The 22,754-nt window shown below is 37.3% G+C and overlaps 1 protein-coding gene across 3 annotated transcripts in view; it reads right to left on the reverse strand.

Moving 5' to 3' along the window:
* Nucleotides 1-1,266: 1,266 nt before the first annotated feature.
* LAMB4 (laminin subunit beta 4) overlaps nucleotides 1,267-22,754 on the reverse strand; it is a 135,431-nt gene continuing 113,943 nt past the window's right edge. For all 3 annotated transcript variants that reach the window (XM_056799527.1, XM_056799525.1, XM_056799526.1), the window contains exons 31-35: nucleotides 21,660-21,867; nucleotides 17,109-17,247; nucleotides 12,421-12,597; nucleotides 7,000-7,153; nucleotides 1,267-3,297 (exon numbers count right to left, since the gene is read on the reverse strand). In XM_056799527.1, coding sequence (XP_056655505.1) covers nucleotides 3,158-3,297; nucleotides 7,000-7,153; nucleotides 12,421-12,597; nucleotides 17,109-17,247; nucleotides 21,660-21,867 — 818 coding nt within the window. In that variant the 3' untranslated portion in view covers nucleotides 1,267-3,157. The remainder of the gene's footprint in view (nucleotides 3,298-6,999; nucleotides 7,154-12,420; nucleotides 12,598-17,108; nucleotides 17,248-21,659; nucleotides 21,868-22,754) is intronic.

Raw genomic sequence — 22,754 nt, forward strand, 5'->3', positions numbered from 1 at the left:
CTATCTTCTGACTTCCAATATAGAACCCTTTCCAAAGTGCCAATAGTTATCCTTTGACATAGAGTTAAAGATTACTGATATGGATTGTATTGACTGAAGTCTAGAATCCCTAAAATTATTAATATAAAAGAAGACACTGAAATACAATTATATAAACACTATCTTTTGGGTTCTTAATAATGTGATGGAAGAATTATTATTTTTAAAACCCTTACCTTCCTTAGAATCTATACTAAGTTTAGGCTCCGAGGCATAAGAGTGGTAAGGGCTAGGCAATTGGAGTTTAGTGCCTTCCCCAGAGTCACACAGCTAGGAAGTGTCTGAGATCAGAATTTGAACCCAGGACCTCCTGACTCAGTCATCTAGTTGCCCTGATGGAGGAATTATTAATAGAAATCAATAGTGGAGTCAAGCCTCATACTTAAGTTCTTCTAATCTTCCCAAAGAATGTTAGCTTGGCAGAGCATTATGACTTCTGACAGTATCTATTATACATTAAAAATACATAGAACAATATATTGATATTCTCTGGGTACCAGACAACATACTATGTGTAAGGGCAAATGGGGAAACTAGCAAATGAGTGACCAGATCTTAGAGCTTGCTTGGGTTTGCCCTTCCTGGTGGGTTATCTAGAGCGTATACAATATTCCCTGACTGGTCCCAGCCTAACACTTGGAGGCTTGGTGAGTATTTTTGGTGTCATGTTTTAGAGGGGCTGATATTGTGTGACGATGAGGAATCTTTTAGTTGGCTAGAGAGCTGGAGGGGTCAGTGACTAGGGAGGCACTGAATTAGAACTGAATTTGCATTCAGAATGATGAATTAATCTTTCCTTGTCCCTTTTGTGCTTTTATTCCCAGGCTGAAAGGTAAGAGATACTGTGTGTTTTCAGGAAGGGGAAGGGGAGTTGCTGCCTGTTTCTCACCTGGCTACCATGTATCTCTGAGCACATGATTCCTTTGTTTCTTTTTTGCTTTTTGATCACAACTTCAACATCAATAACAGCAAATGTGTATCTAGTGTTAGGGTATGATGACTTCCACACAAGTGGATTTTTTCAAATAACTAAAGTTTTAAAAAACCTTAAGCATTGGATATTTAAAAATTCTAGCCATTTTTGAGATCAAATTTTCTAAAATGCATTTCACATCTGCCTGTGTAATAAACAGAGTGGATCAAAATACAATGATTTTAAACTTGTCTGGACATTCTTTATGAATGTCAGTTACTATATTACATAAAAGTGTAAAATAGAGGCTGCTAGATAGTATGATAAGACTTAATTTATCCTTCTACTGAATTTCAGCAGACACCTAGTACCCTAGTGCTAGTGAAGTGGATACTAGGGTGTGGATCTGCATACATGAAGGTCTGAATTTAATCCCATCTCTGGCAATGAATAACAGAAACATGAAAATAATATCTGTAGTACCTCCTTTGTAGAATTGCTGTGAGAATCAGTTGAGATAACAGATGGAAAGGACTTTGCAAACTTTTACGACATTACAAAAATTGTAGTTGATATTATTCTGTTCTCTCTATCAGTTATTACTTCTTGGTGCATCAGTTTTGCGGAGCCAGCATTCTCTTTCCAGGTGCTTCTGATCTGCTGAACAATCCAAGAAAAGTTCAGCCTTGCCAGGGAAGCCAGATAACCACACTTACTAAGTAGGTAGTCCTAACTTTTTCATAGTTTTAAGACTATGCTCTGGCAGGTTGTTTCCACGCCTTTTCTTATGAGTTTTGAAGTAGCCCTTTTCCAAACACTCAGAGGCTGTTTTTGTTTATTTTTTCCAGGTTAATTGCTAGGTTCCATATGTTTTGAAGCTTCTGGAATTTTGACTGCTGAAATGGTGGGATATATCTACAACAAATTCAGAGAAGTCTCTCTAGGAAACTTGTGTCATTTCACCTTATTCTTGAAGATCTCCAGGGAATTAGGTTCCACATTTCCTTTAGTGACCTTAACCAGAAGAAATTTCTTCTTTGGATCTAACCCAGTTGCATTTTAAATGAATTTCTTCTAATCCAACCCTCAGCAGAGATGGAGTCCAGCTGTTCTCCATCTTTTTTATACTTATGTTTGTACATACTGTTTTTCATTCAAGAATATGGGATTGGGTCCATGAAGTAAAATTCAGCAGAAGGAAAGCTTGCCAAACAATGTAAGTGAAATATGATGTTTTCTAAACAGTGTAAGCAAATTAAGTTAAGCTGTATTAATAAATTGAAACACAATAAATGTTTAACCACATTGTGAGTTTAAAATGAGACGACAACCCGATCTTCTATAATAAATAGTAGAAACATGATCTTAGTCTACAGATTTTATCATTGCCAAGCTTTGTAGTAATGCTATCTGCAAACATCTTCTGATTAATAGATAAGCAAAAGATCAACTTTCTCAGAATCTCCCCATGCAGTTGTGGGGGTAAAAGGGGAGGAACCATGTAAGAATTCTTTAGTTAATAAAATGATTGTGTATAAGAGGCATTATGAAAGTAAGCCACCCTGTTTTAAAACAAAATCATTTTATTTAGATATCCTGCATTTGCTAGAATAAATGTAAATAATAAACTCAAACAGAAATGAATAGGAAAGTCGATTATGCTCTAGGTAATCATATATGGAATATTGATTCTATCCAGAATATAGTAATTTAACAAAAATTAAAATTCATTTGACAGAAATATCATAAGCCTGAAACCATGCTTACTTAAATAAAATTGTTTTGCAAACCTCTTCTGCTCCATCTTCCCCTTTTAAACTTATGAAAGGGGAAAAAGTCAAGAGGAAAAAGCTGCTTGAAAAACCTTTTGTTTTTCCTTTCCTATTTTCATAAGAAGTGACACTTCCCTGGCTCTAATTCCTTGGTCGACTTAAATACCAAGAAATAGAAGAACAGAGTATGGAGGAACTCCAGACAGACCTATGTTAAAAAAAAGATAGCTCCAGCCCTGCTTATCTGACATCACAATAGCTTTTCTCATCTCGATTTCTGGAGGCTGTTGTAAATAGAAATTCTTGCTTTGGAAAAGAGTTGGTCAAATGATTTCTGAGAGCCATTCCAATTTGCAGGACTCTACAAATCTATGTAGGGGGCTTTAATCAGTAACTAGAAAATAAGGAAGCAACTCTAACCCACTTAAATGGCCTAGGTATGGCAGGTAGCATATTGATTTTCTTGCTCTGCAATTTCATTTTTAATAGCTATGACATGATCTTCTAGTTGCTTTAATTGGTTGACTTTCTCTTGCTTAGTTTGATTCAAGACCTGGACCTTCTTTTCTAAAGCTGAAAGAAGAAAATGAAAAGAAACTATGTATTAAAAAAAAGTTCCTCTCAGCTCCCACATTTTTGCCAGTGTGGGAATTTACATAATTCTTAATGACAACAGTTTTTGCCATTGAATCTAATCTTCCTTTCATTAAAAATTACAAGGATATCATGCAAATTGAAGCAAACACTTTTAAAAAAAGGCAACATATTTATTTTCTCCTCAGTGGATCTCTACTTATTTTTGTTTGTGCATTTTGTAAACCTCAAAATTCCTTAGACTTATAAATGTTGGAAATTTCACCATTGGGATATTTCATACTTGGAAAATTTCTTACTGATAGTCTATTGGAATGGGAACCCCATTGGCATGGGAGGTTCCTTCTCTTCCCTTCTTAAGATTACTTTAGGACAGAAACCCTTTGCTGAACAATGGAAAGGACTTTGACCTATGCTTAAGCATAGAACAGGAATTTCTTTGAGTCATGATTGATTTTAGAATTGATACAATGGAGATACTTGGAATAAATCTCCACCCTATTCAGTCCTAACAGGATTGAGTAAGGGCTGCAGCCTAGATCAAAATTTAATTATTCCAATCTCTACCCTACTCAGGTTAACAGGATTTAGAAAGGGCTGTAGCAAAGGAGCAAAGATTTAATCATTTGAAAATATGACCTTCAACAGACATGTACAAAAGCCAGAAACCTCTGGGCAGTCCTGGGTTAAGCTAGAGCCTCCATTGGCACAGGGAAATTGATGAACAGTGATTGGTAGATGTGAGGACTGAGGGGAGGAACTTGGAGGTTTTCCTTAAAGATAGGGGGTCTGAAGACTCGAGGGGGGTTGAGTAGTTGGTCAGTGTGGTTTGTGGGGGCTCTGAGAAGCTTGCGCTGAAAGAAGCTGAAGGTGGGGGCCTCTGAGACTGTTTCTCCATTTTGGTCACGTGAGTAATAGGGACTGATCTCTTTTCTTTGCCCCAGCTATCTAAGGGCTTGGGCCTTTTGGCCCAGCCTAAACAGAAGGGGTATTTAAGCCCTATTTCCTTCTCTCCCTTTTTCTCTCTCTCTATCTCTAATTACTTCCTCCTATTGTAATTAAACTCCATAAAAGATTGACGGCTGACTTAAGTTTTCATTTAGGAATTACATAGCTGATTCCTTGGCGACCTTAAATTAATATATATCAGTCTTTTAAAGTGATTCCCTTGTAACAATTTGAATCTTCATTCTCTTAATCCTGCTGTGGGGAGAATGGGAAAAGGAAGGGACATGTGTGCTTTTGTGCCCAAATCAAACAGTGAAGACCATGAGTGGAATGCTGTTTCTACTTGGCATAAAAAGATGGCAACTTGAGGGAGTGGGACCTCTGAATGGGTACTTTTGCTTCCTCAAACTATTGTCTCTTTTGCTTCCTTCCTTTCCCAACCAACCTTCTAGAAAGGGTAGTTTGTATTCACTATGCCTTTCAATCTGGCCTGTGTCCTAATCACCCTCTTGAAACTGTTTCTTAAAGGTCACCACTGTCCTACTAAATGCCACATTCAATGACCTTTTCCCAGGCTTCATCCTCCTTGACCTCATGTCCTTATGCCTCATTCAGCTACCCATTGCCTCTTGATACTTTCTGGTACTATGGTTCCTATCTTGAATACCCCATGACATTTTATTCTCCTGGTTTTCCGCCTACTTTTCTCAACATTTCTTTGCCTCCTGTCCTAAATGTTGGACTTCTTCATTTATTCTTTCTACTCCTTTGCCATTCTCTAACCTTCTCTCTAGGTAATCTCCATTAACTGAAGCTTCATCTGTGCTTCTATGTCAATGACTTCCTATTAGAGAGGATCTCTTTAGTTACCAACGTTCAACACCTTGGAATTATCTTTGACTCTTCTTTTCTTCAGCTTCCTATACCCCAAATATTAGCTAGTCTTATAGATTCTGTTTCTGCACTTTGTAATTTTTTCCATTTCTATTGACACCACCAAAGTGCAGGAATGTAAAACTTCTTGTTTGGAATATCTCATTCGTCTCCTTACTGGTCTCTCTAGTTCTCTAATTTCTTTCTTTTCTAGACTATCTCACTTACTGTTGTTGGCATGACTTTCCTAATGTACAACCAATGGCTTTACATCATGTACTGAGGGGCCCCAACAAATACAGTTGAAGCATCTATTATATGCTAAGCACTGCGATAGGAAGACAAAAGTGAAACAATCCCTGCCCTCAAGGAGCTTAAAGTCTCTGGGGGGAAACCATGTGTACATATGAAGGTTGAGTATCCTTTGTTGATTATTGCCCCAATGTGGTACTCATAAGTCTCCAGAAGGAGGCTACTATATAAGGTAATCTGTGAGTTGATACATCTAAATCGCTAAATTACAAGTCCCCACCATAATGCTTATTTGAATGGTCAACCAATAAACACCATTAGCTCAAAGCAAAGATGTTTACTAGATTGGCTCACTAAGAATACTCTGTGCATAAACTTGGGGTAGGTTCTCTCCCCAATACACGGAACATTAGTGAAAAGAGTGGGCACAAACTTTGAGTACACTGGTAGTGAGGCATACATGCAGAGAATACTAGTGGACCAGGTGACCCATGCCTTTGGCACTGTAGGGCTCTGCTGTTCTTTCTCTTCTTGTTGTGTTCTTAGACTGTTAAGCTGATGGTACAATGTGCTGGGAGGGCAAATTGTCTGGATCCCCTGGGCTCATTCATCTCCACAGGTCAATTCCCAGCTGCCAAGACTAATTCTCCTTTCAATTCCTGGTTGACTTTTTTTTCTCCTGCCAGGAGTCATGTTCCTTGAAGAGCTGTTCTTACCCCAACACTCACTTCTTTCTCTCCTTTTCTTCCCATGACAGGGTCACTCCACAAACCTGCTTCCCACTTCAACAGTCTCTCCAGGTTAGTAAGTTGGCTTTTTAAGGGCAATATTTGGCAAGCTATCCCTTCTAATTCCACCAGGAACAACTTTGTGCCATTCTATATAGGGGAAATAGAAGCTATAAAAATATTAACACCTTATCTTTCTTTTTTTTTTAACCTCTTCTATAATTTGATTACCTGGACTAGGGGTGGATAGGATTAAATAGTTAGGGATGAACTCTTTCCAAATATCTAAGATAATATAAACCATAAAAATAAATGTGAGCTAAATTATTGGAAGGGCACTAGCAGCTGGGGGGGTGGGGGGGACCAGACAGGGTTTCATGGAGAAAGTGGTACCTTAGCTGGCTCTTGAAGGAAACTAGAGATTTCTAAGAAATACAGATGAGGAGGCAATATGAGTAACAAGTATGTTATACATATTGTATGCATATATTATAAAGGACAAGCATCCTAGCCATGATGGTAAGCCTATTCAAAGGCTTGGAGACTGGACTCTTAAAACATTTGTTTATATCTCTCATGCTGGTATCCTGTTTTACTTTGAAGTAGAGATATTTGTGTATCTTATCTCCCCTACTAGGTTGTAAACTCCTTAAGGGCAGAGGTTGGGTCTTATTCATCATTTATCTCCATTGGTGTCTGGCAGGATACCTTGTAGATAAGACAAATTCCATAAATGATTACTAAATGAATCAATGGAGTAAAAAGTCACAGGAATAAGTTTCATACATTCCAGAGATCTGTGACTTTGGTTCTACTCATACTTTGTCCATGTTCAAAGAAAGAGCTAAATGAAGGGTATATGTCAGTGGAATATGAATACCTTTTATTCGTTGCATTTTTTCCTCTGTCTCTCCAGCCAGTTTTTCTGCTTCTTCTTTTAGCTGTTTTACTTTTCTGAGTGTTCCTATCATGGATCCTTCAGAGTTTGTCTTATCTTGAAGAACTGTAAATTGTTTTTTTAGATCAATAAAATCCTGTAATAGAATATAGACCACCATCAATCATCACCATATTATCACTATCATCTTATTATTATATCATCATATTATTGACTGCCTACTTGCAACCCGTCATCCTTCTGCTATGATTTGAAAGTAGATACAAAGGACACAATGTTCCAATTAATGTGATATTGGACCTACTCTTACCTGAGTCATCTGTGACACAATGGAAAGAATCCTGGGTTTGGAGTCAAAAGACATGTGTCCTGGTTGGAGCTCTACTATTTGCTCTCTGAGATATCTTGGGCAATTCACTTAATCACTTTGGCTCAGTTTCCTCATTTGTAAAGTAAATTTACTTGTACTACCTACCTCATACTATTGTTGAAAGAATACAATAGGGTAATGCATATAAAGTATTTTATAATGACTTAGCATTTAAATAATGCTTTAAGGTTTGCAAAGTGGGTTCAAATTGTTATTATTATTATTGTTTAATTTACTTGCATTTTTTTGTTAGTTACATTAAAATTCCCAGATACCTTCTCCCCCTCTTGTCCCCCACACTATAAAAGGCATCATTTGACAAAAGATATATTTGTGTGTATATATATATACATATATATATATATGCACATGTATATATATAAAAACTGTATCTTCTTTGTTTCTATTTATAAGTCCTTTCTCTGGAGGTAGACATACACAAGTCATTCTTCAAATAATATTCCTGTGGTAGTATACAATGTTTTCTTCATTCTGTTGATCTCACTCTTCAAAATCTCATATAGGTCTTTCCATGTTTTGTTTTGTTTTAATTAACATGTTCAGGGGGGCAAAGCCAAGATGGCAGCTTTGTAGTAGCAAAAGCCAAATTTGGGCCTCACAACAATCCTGGGAGATAGGTGTTATTATTACCCCATCCTAATTTTACGGATGAGAAACCTGAGGCAGATCTAACTAAGTTAAATTACTTGACCAGGGTCACCTAGCTAGATATGACTCTAGGTCTAATGCTCTATCTACTGGGTCGCCCTACCTATTTACATTAAGGATGGATGTTTCATGGAATTGGCATTCCTCATGTAGCCAGTAGGACAAGAAGAGATACAGCATGATATAGTGGATATAGCACTGATTTTGGAGTCATGATGATATGGGTTCGAATCCCACTTCAAATACTTCCCAACTGTATGATTCTGGGCAAGCCACTTACTCTCTATTGGTTTTAGTTCCCTCATCTGTAAAACAAGAGGGTTTAACTCTTTGACACCCCCCCCCCCAGGTTCCTTTCAACTCTAAATCTATGACATTATGATCCTGTAATCAAACTGACCTAAAGCTGTTCTCAAAACTCCCTCTGTATTCTACTTTCTATCTCTGTGCTTTTGAAAGCCTGTTCCTCAAGCCTTAAATTCACTTCCTCCTCGCTTCCCTTCCTTTTCTACTCCATTAAGTTTTATCTGATCCTCTCAATCTTTTCAAATCATCTTGTATTATTTGTCTCTCTGCAGATGAGCTTCCTGCAAGTCTCCCCCTGCCCAAGTAAAACATCAGCTTCTTAAGTCATTTTTGGTTTTTGTTTCCCTTTCACTGAGTAGCATGCCTGGCACTCCATAGTTATTTGAGTGAATCCTTTGTTAAAATGTAGAGTGTACACTAGCTCTGTAGGAGCTCAGAGAAGAGACACACCAATGCAAAGAGGTCATAGGAGGTTTGGGGGGACTTAAGCTAAGACCTGAAAAAGCCTCAGAGCTGGTCTTTTGGAAAGAAAGCAGGATTGAGCAAGCTCCTATAAGCAATCTTTCTGACTACAGCAGGACAGCTTAGAAGGGAATCAGATAAGGTGAAGTCAATTGCTTCACAAGACCATTTGTTAGAAGGAAAGATAAAGAAGGGGAGCCAGTGAAGGAAGCAGCAATAATCCGAGGAGGTTGAAGAGAACCAAAGCAAGTCTGTTAGGGGACAGCTAGATGATTCAGTAGAGTGCCGGGTCTGGAGACAGGAAAACTCATCTTTCTGGGTTCAAAATTGGACTTAGACATTAGCTGTATGACCCTGGGCTAGTCACTATTCTCTGCCTCAGTTTCCTCATATGTAAAATGAGCTGCTGGAAGAAATAGCAGCTTTGCCAAGAAATGCCCAAATGGGATCCAGCAGGATCAGACTGAATAACAACAAAAAAGAAGTCAAGGGAGAAAACCTGCCAAGTTAAATCTTAAATCTAAAAAAAGCAGGGAAAGGGTGTTGTAGCAACAATAAATATAGCAAAACCATTGAAGAAAAATGAAGACAGAGAAGACCATCGTATTTAGATAGGTAATCTTCGAGATAACAATTATGGTGGAGGATAAAGGGTTTAAAGGTAGAACCAAAAAGATTTAGAAGAGAATAAAAAGTAGGTGAGGCAATGGAGTCAGGGGGTATAGATAGATCTGAGGAGTTCTACTGGAAGGAAGGGAATAAATAATAAACATAACAATAGCAAGAGTAATGTTAGCTCAGTTTTATATTACATCTGATGATTTACAAAATACTTTCCATGAAAAATTGGTAATACAGGAGGTGGTGGCGGTTGTTGTTTAGTTGTATCTGACTCTTTGTGACCCTATAGACCATAACATTCCAATACTGTCTATGAGGTTTTCTTGGCAAAGATATTGGAGTGGTTTGCCATTTCCTTCTCAAGTGGACTTAGGCAAACAGAGGTTAAGTGACTTGTCCAGGATTTCATTGCTTCTATGTATCTGAGGCTAAATTTGAACTCAGGACTTCCTGACTTGACACCACAGTGCTCTATCTACTGAGCAACAGAGCAGTAGTGTTCATATCTTCTCTCTCTCTCTCTCTCTCTCTCTCTCTCTCTCTCTCTCTCTCTCTCTCTCTCTCTCTCTCTTCTCTCTCTCTCTCTCTCTCTCTCTCTCTCTCTCTCTCTCTCTCTCTCTCTCTCTCTCTCTCTCTCTCTCTCTCTCTTAACAAATGAAGAATGTGAGTTTCAGAGAAATAGATACACAGTTGGTGTCCAGGCCAGGACTCCAAAGTCATTTATTCTTATGGCTAATGGATGCTTTGGCCACTAAATTGCTGAGAGATGGAAAGAGTTGGTAGGGTTAATTAAGTGAAGCTGTCCTATTGAGAGAAGCAGTATGGTGGGAAAAAACCTGAGTTTCAATCCTTATGGTAACACCTACTACTGTGTGACTATGGGACAGTTATTTCACCTCCTTGACCCTTGGATTCCTCCTCTCTAAGACAAGCACAGTCATGCATGTGCTAGTTGCTTCACAGATTTGTTGTGAGGAAATGTTCTGTAAGTACTAAAGCACTAAATAAATATGTTATTTTTCTCTAAATGTTATCTTTGCAACTCTTTGAGAGCAACTGAGAGAAAACGCAATCTTTTACTTCTATTTTCCTATAAATAATGATATTGATAATATTTTATCAACAATATCTTTTATTTCTATGCCATTTTACTGTAGAGGAGGCATTTTCATATTCATTATCTTTTTACATTCTTGTAGCAGCTCTGTGAGGCAGGCAGAACACATATTATGAGAACCACCTGACAGATGAGAAAACTGCCCAGACAAAAGAAAACTGGAGTCAGAAGTCCTGGATGCAAATCCTGCCTTTGACCTTACTACCAGTGGGATGACTTAATCTCCCTGAGCCTCAGATTTCTCACCTGTAAAATGAAAGGATTTGATTCAGTGGTCTCAAAGGTAGTTTCTAGTTTCTAGAGCCCATGTTCTAATTCAGTGCTAAATATGCAGAAGGCTGTCAATAAACATTTGTTCAATGAAAAAATGGATTGAATGAACAAAGCCAGAGGGAGAAGACCCTCCATTTCTGAAGCTTTCTTTTTTTATTTTCTGGGCAGCTAAAAGGCACAGAAGAGAGCATGCTCCACCTGGAGTCAGGAAGACTCATCTTCCTAAATTCAAATCTGACTTCAAACTCCTACTAGTTGTGTGACTCTGGGCAAGTCACTTAATCCTGTTTCCCTCTGTTCCCCCTTTTGTATTTTTTTTTAAACCCTTACCTTCCGTCAATACTGTGTATTGGCTCCAAGGCAGAAGAGTGGTAAGGGCTAGGCAATGGGGGTCAAGTGACTTGCCCAGGGTCACACAGCTGGGAAGTGTCTGAGGTCAGATTTGAACCCAGGACCTCCCGTCTCTAGGGCTGGCTCGCAATCCACTGAGCTACCCAGCTGCCCCCCCCCTTTGTAAAAAGAGCTGGAAAACCACTCTTGTATGTCTGCCAGTAAAACCTTAAATGGGATAATGAAGAGTTGGACATGACAGAAATGATTCAATAGTATTTTTATTTCCATAGAAAATCTCTGTTTTGAAGTCAGAAAAAATATTTTTTAACCTAGTGCATTAGGAATTAGAAGCTACAACTCAGAATTTTCACATTTTAAAAAAATTGTGGCTTTAAAGACATATATTTACATAGTTATGTTTGTCTCTGAAAAAAAAAAAACCCCAACAAAACAATACAAAGATAAATTAGGTTTTTAACAAAATTGGCTCCATGAAAGAATGGATTCCCTGGGTCACTTGACCTGCCAAAGTCCATTTTAATGGCTTATTTTCCACATCTGCTTAATTAAATAGAAACTCTAATTAGCTCTGATTTCATGTCTAGATCTGTATCTCTTGGTCAAGTGACTATCTCCCTTGTTGCTTTATTTATGCACCATGTCAGCCAGTCAAAAAACATTTATTAAGTGCCTACTATGGGATGGACATTGTAATTATATTAGAATAGTGTCCAAGGTGAGAATTTGGGATTTTATTATGAAATATAAGTGAATATATATAAAATGGGATGCTACCTAAATGAGGACATTCATTGGAATTTGTCCAAATAGCTATGTATATAAAGGCTATGTTCTGTAATATCAGAGGATTGGTGGTTCTGAGTCAATGATAAATTGCAGAGGTCAAATGAAATATTTTCAAAGTACTTAGCATGGTGGCTAACATAGCAGTCACTAAATAAATGCTTATTTCCTTCCCTCCTTCTACGGTATGGGGCAGAGAAAGGTCCCTGATGGGATTGAGAACTGGGCATCCTGACTTTTACAAGATGCTCCTGAGTATCAAACTTTTCCACTGCTTCTGCTCTGACTCCCTCTATTATTCCCCCATACAGAAAAAGCAGTCAATAAGAAAATAATAAATATTTATTAAGTACTTATGCCATGTCACTTGCCAATTTTTAATAAAATATTATTTACCATGAAACTTTCCCTTTTTCTTTTGACTATCTCTTATAGGAATAAAACTAACCTTCTCAGTGATGTTAGCTTGATCTTGGGCTGATTCAGCCTTGGCTTTTGCACTGATAATTTGGTCTCGAGTCCTTAATATCTTGATTTTCAGGGTAGAGATTTCATCTTCTAGTGTGGACTGTTGGCTTGATATGTGTTCCAACTCATCATCAGTCTTATTGGTAAAGTTTTCAACCTATTTGGGGGGAAAAGATAAGAAATGCAAAACTCCATTGATGCCAAATTGAACAAGTAGAATCTAAGACATCAATCCTATGGCCCCGGTTCCCAAATCTTTCAAGTATGAACAAATCATTTTTATGTAAAATAATTTTGTGCATCATCAAGGACAGAGCCCTACAACATACTATTTGAGATCTTCTTCCAAGTGGAAATTATAGAGTCAAAAATCTAAAGGTGGAAGGTACTTTATTGACTATCTAGTCCAAACCCCCTAATTTTGCAGATGAGGGAACTGAGGTCTAGAGAAGTTAATTGGGTTATTGAAGGCTGTCCAGAAAGTAAGCAGTAGTCAGGATTTGAGTTGAGGTTCTTTTACTCCAAGATCAGTGCTTGCTAAGGTTATCATGTTGCTTTTAATATGTTACTAATTTGTTAGGACATTAATAATGAAAATGAAATAAAAATGAAAGTTCTAATATTTGGGGTTCACATTATTCCATGTAATAACTTTATAATTCCTCTGTACCTCACAGATTATATGAGGAAAATAGCTATGGATTTTGAAATCCTTGTTCTGTTACTTTGTGCCCTTGGGCAAGTAATTTAATTTCTTGACTTCAATTTCCTCACTAAGGAGGATGCTGAAGTAGAGGATCTCTAAAATCTAAATTTTAGAATTTCTATAATGTCAACTTCTTTGAAAGATAAAGATGGTATATTGTTGTCCAATAATTTTAGCCAAGACTAATTCTTCATGATCCCATTTGGGTTTTTTTTTGGCAAAGATACCAGGGTGGTTTTCCATTTCCTTCTCCAGTTCACTTGACAGATAAGGAAACTGAGGCAAGCAAGGTTAAGTGATTTATTCAGGATCACACAGCTAGTGGGGTTAGATTTGAACTCAGGGAGATGAGTCTTTCTGCCTCTTGGCCTAGAACTCTATCCACTGTGCCACCTAGCTTTGGCAAAGATGGTAGAGTAAACTAATTGACATTTTCATTTTTTCCCCATTTTGTATTTTTTTTTTGTTAACTTAGTACAAACAGTATCTGATTTCCAAGGGCCAGTCTAACTAAAGACAGAGAAACGCATCTGTATTAATCTGACCTCCTTATGATGAGTTCCTTGGCCTTGGCAACCTGTGCAATAAAGAAAAACAGTTGGTATCACAGAATTTCAGAGTTGGAAGGGGCCTCAGAGGACTCTAGACTAATTTGAACCTGAAGAAGCTCTTCTGCAATGTGCCTGACAATGCTCATCCAGACTTTTCTTGAAAATCTCTAGCAGAGTGGGATAGGAAACATTCATTGCTTCCCAAGGCAGCCCATTGCACTTCAGGGTAGCTCTAATCTCTAAAAGTTGAATCTACCTCTCTGTAATTTCTACCTATTGCTTCTAGTTATGTGTTCTGGAGTCACGTAGAACAAGTCTTTGTAACATAGGCATTAGACAAAAGCCTCCGCTCTGCCTTCAACTGATCTTCATATAACATAATCTTAAGGCCCTTCACCAGTCTAATGGAATTAGGATGAGGATCACAGCTCTATTCCAGGATTAATCTGGTATTGTGTAAATACTCTAAGATGAAAACTTGGGGGGGGGGGACCAGAAGTGAAATATGTGAAATAGATCATTCTCCCTCATTTTCCACCTAGCTGCACTCATTTTAAATTTTCTTGGCTTTTCCATTATGTCTTCTTGTGAGGTACTTCTCCTCTGATCACTTTTCAGCTCTCTTTTATGATCTGTCTTTACCTATTACATTGTAAACTCCTTGAGGGCAGGGATTGTCTATTTTTTTTGTCTCCCTAGTGGGAGGCTCATAGTGGGTATTTAATAAATGTTTATTGACTATTGATTTTCCTAATTTCACACAAATACTGTTGGTCAATTGGCAATACTAAAGTAGTTCATTGGTGCTCTGGTCCCATTATTGTGCTAACCAATCCACTAGTACAAATTATAATCTTTTATACTATATAATTCTTGTTCGTATCTTTCCATAAATCCTCTGTAGAGGCCCAACATAATGTTCTAGATGTCTTCCTTTAGATCTTTTAACATTACCTGGGTATAACTCCAACAGTTAGGGTTTCCTTGGATTATTTTTTGTTTCTGCTACGTGACTGACCCATATCCTTTTCCAGTGGTATTCACCCTGGGGAATATTTTTACATTGTTTCTTATGTACAAATCATCACTGGCCATGTGTGACAGCCATTTGCATGGCCCTTTGGGTAACCTGTGACTTTGGCTTTTCAGAATGTGTTATTCCATGATTTATAGCTATACAGCACCACTGGAAGAACACTGCTATTTAAAAAAAATACTGACTTTTAGGAAGACGTTTGAGATTAATGTAAGTGTTAGAAAATTTCATAGATAAAATTTAGCTTCATGTTTTAATTATACTTATATGTGTATATATATATATATATATATATATATATATATATTGTCTTCCCATATGGAATAAAAATTCATTTAGGTTAGGGGCTGTTTCACTTTTATCTTCTTAACCCTACTCCCCTGCATAATATCTAAAACATATTAGACACTTACTGCCTACATACTGATTAATTAACTTGAGATTTTCTCCTGCTCAATTCCATTACATTATCAATCTGAAAAAACTCATTATCAATCTATAGTGTCTTTACAAAGCATGTATCAATATATCTTTTATAATAATGAAAATAATTACCATTTACATGGTGTTTTAATGTTTGCAAATGCTTTGCAAATTATCTCATTGGAACCACACAACAAGTCTGTGAAGTAGATGTTATTATTATTCCCATTTAACAGATGAGGAAATGGAGACAAAAAGAGATTATGTAATTTGGCCAAGGTCAAACAGCTAGTAAACGCCTGAAGCCAGATTTGAATTTAGGTCTTCTTGACTCTGGGTTCAGCGCTCTATCCACTTAGCCACCTGGCTGTTAATTGTATATCCTAGTGTGGACAATAAGCATTCTTCATCCACTTGGTTTTTCCTGTGTGGATTGTTAAGCCAAACTCTTTTAAGCAGTTGTGGTTCTCATTTAGGAGAGTGTATAGTACTGTGGATTTGATGCAATTAACATAATGTCATCTTTTAAAAAGGAACATTTGAATTAATTCATTATTTAAGGAGTGTCTCTTTTATTTTATTCTGTGTGAGATGTCCTCCATGATAATTGGCAGACATATTTGGTAAAATGTTTTTTAAAAATCTCATAACTTCCTTCTCTCTAAGATTCTACATGTAAGGATATGTTAGAAACTGATGTTACTAGCTGCCATATTTTTCCACTTGTGCTTGGAACATTGATCTCCTTTCTATCCCTCAAATAAGCACTCTATCTCTTGCCCTTGTTGTTCCCATGCCTGGAATTCTCTACCTTCTCATCTCTATGTTCTAGTTTCTGTGACTTCCTTTAAGTTTCAGCTGAAGTCTGCCTTCTACAAGAAGTCTTTCTCAATATCCCTTAATTTTTATAAGTATATTATAAGATCATAAAACCATAAGCCTACAGCTAGATCTCAGAATCTACCTAGTTCAATCCTTCATTTTACAGGTGGAGAAATTGAGGTGTAAGGAAGTAAGGAGATTTGCAAAAGGTGAAGCAGTTTATAAATACAGAGGTTGATTTGAACCTAGACCCTCTGATTCCACAGTGTTCCTTTTCACTCTCCCATGCTATCTGTCAAGATGGAGAAGGATTCAACTCCTTCAGTAGCATGTCTATTTATTGTCTATGAGGACAGGGTCCCATATGGTTTAAAAGTGATCCTGGACACTCAGTTTTCCTTTTCTTGCCACCCTATTGCTATTCCTACAGAAGGAAAAAAGAAATCATAGAGAAGAGAGAGCCATTTTTAATTTTTTGAAAGTTTCAAAGGTTGCCATGGCCAAAGGATTTACCACCTACTCTACTAGCCGACTGATGATGAGGCATTCAGTGCTTACCTAGCCTGATCTAAAGATCACTTAATCCATCAGGGAATTAAATTTCTGTATTTGAAAAACAGAATAGTAATAAGTTCTGGGCCAAATTGGTGGTATTATGATTATTAAGTAAGATAGCCTATGGGAAAATGCTTTGTAAATTATAAAAGTCTACATAAACAACACATCAGTGCTATCTCATTTGTTCCTCAGACAAGTTATGTGAAATAGGTGGGACAGATAGGATCATTGCCATTTTTTTTAAACCCTTACGTTCTGTCTTAGAATCAATACCAGGTATTGGTTCCAAGACAGAAGAGTGGAAAGGGCTAGGCATTGGGGGTCAAGTGACTTGCCCAGGGTCACACAGCTAGGAAGTGTCTGAGGCCAGATTTGAACACAGGATTTCCTGTCTCTGGGTCTGGCTCTCAATCCACTGAGCCACCCAGCTACCCCTGGATCATTGCTATTTTGAGGTGATATGTGTGCATGTGTATCTGGAGAATAAATAGTACTGCATTGTCTTTTGCATCATACTAACATTACCACCCCACAGGCAAATTTAGGACAGTTTCAAAGTAGATACATGATACCTTTGGTATTTTAATTTCAATTTTTTGTATCTCATCTGTCAGTTGTTTCACAGTAGAGTTTGCTTGTCTTTGGATGCTTTTGGCACTTTGCAGGTCTTTCAGCATTTCTTCCAGGTTTAGCAAGGTGTTTACTACTTCCCTAAAATAAGAAAAGAATGTGCCATATTTAAGTGAATCTAATACTTGTGGGTTTTAAAAAAATATTGTGGCTGGGGGACTTCATTTTCCAGCATTCTTTACTCTTACCGGGGTCCCCTTGTCTTTTGTCCCTGTGTTGAGCCCTTGCATGAATTTGTTTATAAATTTTGCTGAAGCCTATGCTATAGGGCTTTTGGGCTTTAGCTTTAGCTTGAGTGTGGCAGGTGTGGGTCTGTGGTTCTTTGCTCTGCTCACTCAGCTGAAGGAACCCCTTTTATCTCACACTTTGTTGTTATTCAATCCTATAAAATTTAAATACTTGGAGTATTCATTCATGTTTAGTCTCACATACTCTAATATTTTGATTCATCCTAATTCTTTTCTATTTAACCAAAAACTTGACTGAATTGGGTGTAAGTTATATTTAGATTATTCTAAAGTCAAGAAAAATGCTAAAAGTTTGTGTTTTGAAAGCTGGAGAGTTGAATATTTTTATTTAAACTATATACTTGTTTTAGGATTGTAATGAATTAAAAAGTTACAGATTACTTGCCAGGAATACATACAAACTATAGTTAAGTAAGTGCAAAGGAAATTTGCACAAAAAAACAAAGTATAAAGAAGGCATCATAGTAAATGCTGATTTTTTAAAATGTGATTCCAATTACCTTTTTCAACAACAAATTCAAGCCAGAAATGCAAAATGTATACTTTGTATTAAAAGTGATCAATGAACAAAATCTCTTCATAGTATCAGTCAATGTCATACACACATATCACATATGAGGAGACAGTTTATATACACACATGTGTAGTTTAAATATGAAAGGCTGATTAGATTGGGCAGCCAAGTGGCACAGTGGATAGAGTGTCAGGCCTGGAGTCAGGAAACTCATTTTCCTGATTTCAAATCTGGCTCAGATACTAATTATCTATATGATTGTGGGCAGCTTGCTTAACCCCCTTTGCCTCAGTTACCTCATATGTAAAATGGGCTGAAGAAGGAAATGGCAAACCTCTTCAATATCTTTGCCAAGAAAACTCCAAATGGGGTCACAGAGCATTGGACAAGATTGAAAAATGAATGCCTTAAACATCCACATGGGGAATTGTATCAGGGAGAGCACATTGCCTACTTCTAGGGACTGAACTTTCATTGACCAGCGCCCTGTTACACATCTCATTTTCCCCAGTTGAATCCAAATCCTTGAGAGGAAGGTCTGTTTCATTTTTGTCTGTATCTCCAGTGTCCAGCATAGTGCCTGGCACAAAGTTGATACTTAATTAATGCTTACTGATTGGTTGATTGTCCTGCGGATCAAAAAACAAAGAATGAACTGCAATACTATATAAATGCCAACAATAATTACTACCTACTTTCTAAAAATGCAATATGATCATCAGCTGATTCAAATTTCCTAATTCCTAAAGCTTTAGACAGCAATGTTAACAAATCCTTAATGGAATGGGGGTAAGGGGTAGAAGAGTCAAGAGGTTTCACAGAGAGAAAGTATGTTTTTTAAGGCTGAATATTTTAAAGCTGTGTTTATTCAGGTTTATTTGAGCCTGACTGAAATTCCACCCTCTCAGCAGCCCTGTCAGAGGTTAACATGAAAAGTATTTCAAGTAATACCAGTCTGTCTGCCTGTCAGGCTGTCTTTCTTTTGAGATTTCATTTCGTGTCTATATTTATGAAATATTTAGAAATGAACAATCAAAGTTATATGAAGAAGAAATACTATAAAACCATATAGAAAGTCAGACCAACTTTTTAAGTTTAAGTTTTTTAAACAAGTTTAGTTTTTTTTTTTTATATATCCAGGTCAAAATCATGTAAACCTCAATCCTAGCTCCTTCAATCAGTCATATAGTAAAAAGCTTTTATTTGCTATGTGCCAGCACTGTGTTGGGTGCTGGGGATATAAAGGTAAAAATTAATTAGTTGCAGCTTATATTCTATCAGGAAAACAACAGATATGTCTATAAATAAATACACAACAACCACAAGGTAATTTGGAGGATTAAAGGGGCAAGGTCCTGTAGAAGGCCATTGTCAATCAATAAAAATGTATTAAGTGCCAGGAACTGTGCTAAATGCAGGAGAAACAAAAGTGAAACAGTCCTTGCCCTCCTAAAGTTACCATTTGAACAAGAGATACAATATGTACGTGTATAAGCACAAACTGGGCTTCTGGCCCAGCCTGGAGCATTTTGCATGAGAGTCTCCTAATTGATGGAGGGAATGCTGATATGTCCAGGCATCTGAATAAGGTAAAGCATTAGTATGAAAGATTTGTGGAAGGGAGACATTCCTTCTTGCAGAGAGTTCATGTGTGATACCAAACTAACCTGGAGAGAGACTGACTCCAGACACATGGAGGTAGCAAGAGGACAGACTTTGGAAGCTGCAGATGAGTAGGGAAAGCTGAACATATCCCCTGATTTCTCACCAACCTTTCCATAGACTTTGGAGATTTTCTCCTCTCCTTTGAGATCAGGGCCTCTTTCTTGGTTGATGTGAGATCTCATCTGCTGTTCACCAAAAGATCTCTCTTACTCTGTGCATTTTCTATGACAATCTCTATAATTTCTCCAATTTCTATTTTCTGGAATAATTAGGTTTACTCTATTTACTATTTGTGATGATCTTTTGTGTCATGATCATTAGCAGCAGAGGCCAAGTTGGTGGGTATAAAATTGGAGCAACCATTCCTCTTAAGGGAGATCAATTTTTAAAAAATCTGTTATACCCATACACTGGCAACATTTGTGTGTGTGTGTGTGTGTGTGTGTGTAGGTGTAGAAAGGTGTAATTTTGGTCAAGTGCCCTATTGGAGACTGGAGGAAAGAGTGCTCAGATTGGTGATCCTCTAGGATCTTACCTGCTGAAGCTTACCAGTTATCATGTAGGCTCACCTCTTTCAAGTCAAAGTTAGTCAATCCATCTGGCATGCATATTTTACATTGGCAGCACCTCACCATGCTTATGTGTTCATAATATTTACAAAATGATATAATGTAGTTCTGGGAGGGAGGATGTTAGCATTTAGGGGAGCAGGAAAACTGTTAGGTCTAAATTAGTGCTAAAGCTGACTTTTGGAGGAAATTAGTGGTTTTAGGGATGTTAGGGAAATTAGGTGAAGATGGAATTCAATCCAGGCTTTAGGGTCAGTCCCCTACCATACTTCTCTTCTCCTGCATATCCCTAGTTCAATCTTAAATGTCATGGCTGTAGGCACTCTCTCCAGGATCAATTTCCTCTTTCCTCCCCCAGCCCTTACTACTTCTTTCTACAAACCCCAATAGTTTTCTCTCACCAGTTCAATAGATGATCATTCAACAAAAATTTATCAGGTGCCTCCTGGGTATAACACATTGTACTACATTCAAATTTGTCTTTCCTGTGCCCTTTTTGTTCAATTTTCCTAAGTCCCTCCTGGGCTATTTTCATTGCTCATTTCATCTCTAATTGCACTCATTTTTTTATGTTAATATAAAACAATATGGCATAAAAAGGTTATGCCTTCAATTGAGTCCCAATAAAATTTTTAATAAAGGTTTATTTATATAATATATGCTCAACAAATGTTTTCTTTTAATCTTATCATTGATAATGTGACCATCCATATCACCTGATGGAGCCACAGCTTCCCATGCTTATAAAAACAACAGGATGGAGGTTCTTTTTGCTTGGCTAAGTCAGCAAGGACAAAGGAAATCAAGAGCTGGTTAAATTGTTCATAGTTTGATGTAGTGTAAGGAGGTAATAGACCATTAGAAAGGAACTGAGCCACTAATGAAAACAGGAAACAAGCTTCCCTGATCTTGGTCTTATTATTACTGCATAGCACACTGAGTCACCTTGTTCAAGAATTTGGCATTCATTATGCAGCTCTTGTATTGCTGTGCTTCTAATTTCAGTTAGATTTCATGATGCCCTTTGACCAACACTTTTCCAACTGCTTATTAGAAGATTCCCTATTAGAGAGATGTTGCGGGGAGGGATGCTAAACTTAAGAGTCATTGAAGAGTCAGGTAGAGAAATTGGGGATATGGAGGCTGGAGAAGTCTAAGAAATGACATGATATTTATTTTCAAGCTCTTGAAAGTCCATCACACGAAAGATGGATTAGTCTTATTTTGCTTACAGAACTGGATGCAGAAGCTAGAAATTGCAAAGATGCCAATTTAAACTTATTGTAAAGAAACTTCCTTAACAATTAGTCATGACTCAGAGTGCCTTGTTAGGTAGTAAATTTCCTGTCATTGGAGATCTTCAAACAGACAATGTCAAGGATATCATACAGGGGATTTCCTCTTAAGATTTAGGTTGAACTTGAGGGCCTCTTCCAATTCCGAGATTCTGCTATTCCCTAAGAGCAATGGGAGAATGTTATGAAACAAAATACTCACTTGACTTCTTTAGATGCCACTAAAAGTTTCTGGGCTTCTGTGGCTTTTTGTTTTAGCTGATTCCCTGCTGCTTGGTCTTCCTCACAGAGTTTCATAAGCAACTCTATTTTTTCAAGCTCATTAGTTAGATTTTGTGAAGTTATTGGTAGGTGGAAGTCCAGTACGTGATTTGCAACCTTCTCTATGTCTTCGGGTGGGACATTCTCATCTTAAATAAGAATGCAAAATTTAGCTCAGGATGGGTCTTTTGCAAACAAGGAATCTCTTCATGTTTAAGTCAAGACAAACCAATGTTTATCAAGTGTTTGGTATTTGCCAGGCACTGTGTTGAACTCTGGGAATACTAAGAAAGGTATAATCCACTTCTTGCTCTTTGGGAGCTCACAATCTAATGGGGAAGACAACATGCAAGCAATTACCTGTAAATAACATATGGATTATGTGTGTGTGTGTGTGTGTGTGTGTGTGTGTGTGTTTTAGGGCTTTGAACCCCCCCCCCCCCAAACACATGCGAAAAAGAAGAATGCAAAATAAAGATTAAAGATAACATGGGTTATAACATAGTTATGTTACTGATTGTCTACAGGGAAAAATGTGGAAGGAAAAATTTATCTGCTAGAGAAACAGTAGAGCTGGAGAGAAAGAATCTTTTTTAGGAATGAAGTTTCATAATCTTTTCTCACTTCCCTCCAAAATAAAATAAGAGAGCACTAAATAGTGAATAAAAAAATACTATTAAATAGTAAAAAGAAAGAAAGGACAAATGGGAAAATTTACTACCATTGTCAATAACTTCTGAGGTATAAGGGAGAAAACTTGTACAACTGAACTTTCACTATTTTTCCTATATTTGGATCCATGGATTAGCATTGGTGGAGTCAGAGGAATTGGGTACATATCCTGACTTTGCATTTTCTACCTTTGTTACCTTGGGCAAACCATTTAAATTCTAATCTATAAAATGAGGGGATTGGACTAAATGGCCTCTGAGGTCCCTTTTTTGCTCTAGATCTATGATCCCAAGTACTAACATTGTCAAAGGTCTCTGAAACTTGTGGAAAAATAATCTGCAAAGGCATATTATTTATTGATTAA

This window comes from Monodelphis domestica, chromosome 5 (assembly GCF_027887165.1).
Source record: "Monodelphis domestica isolate mMonDom1 chromosome 5, mMonDom1.pri, whole genome shotgun sequence".
Lineage (NCBI taxonomy): Eukaryota > Metazoa > Chordata > Mammalia > Didelphimorphia > Didelphidae > Monodelphis > Monodelphis domestica.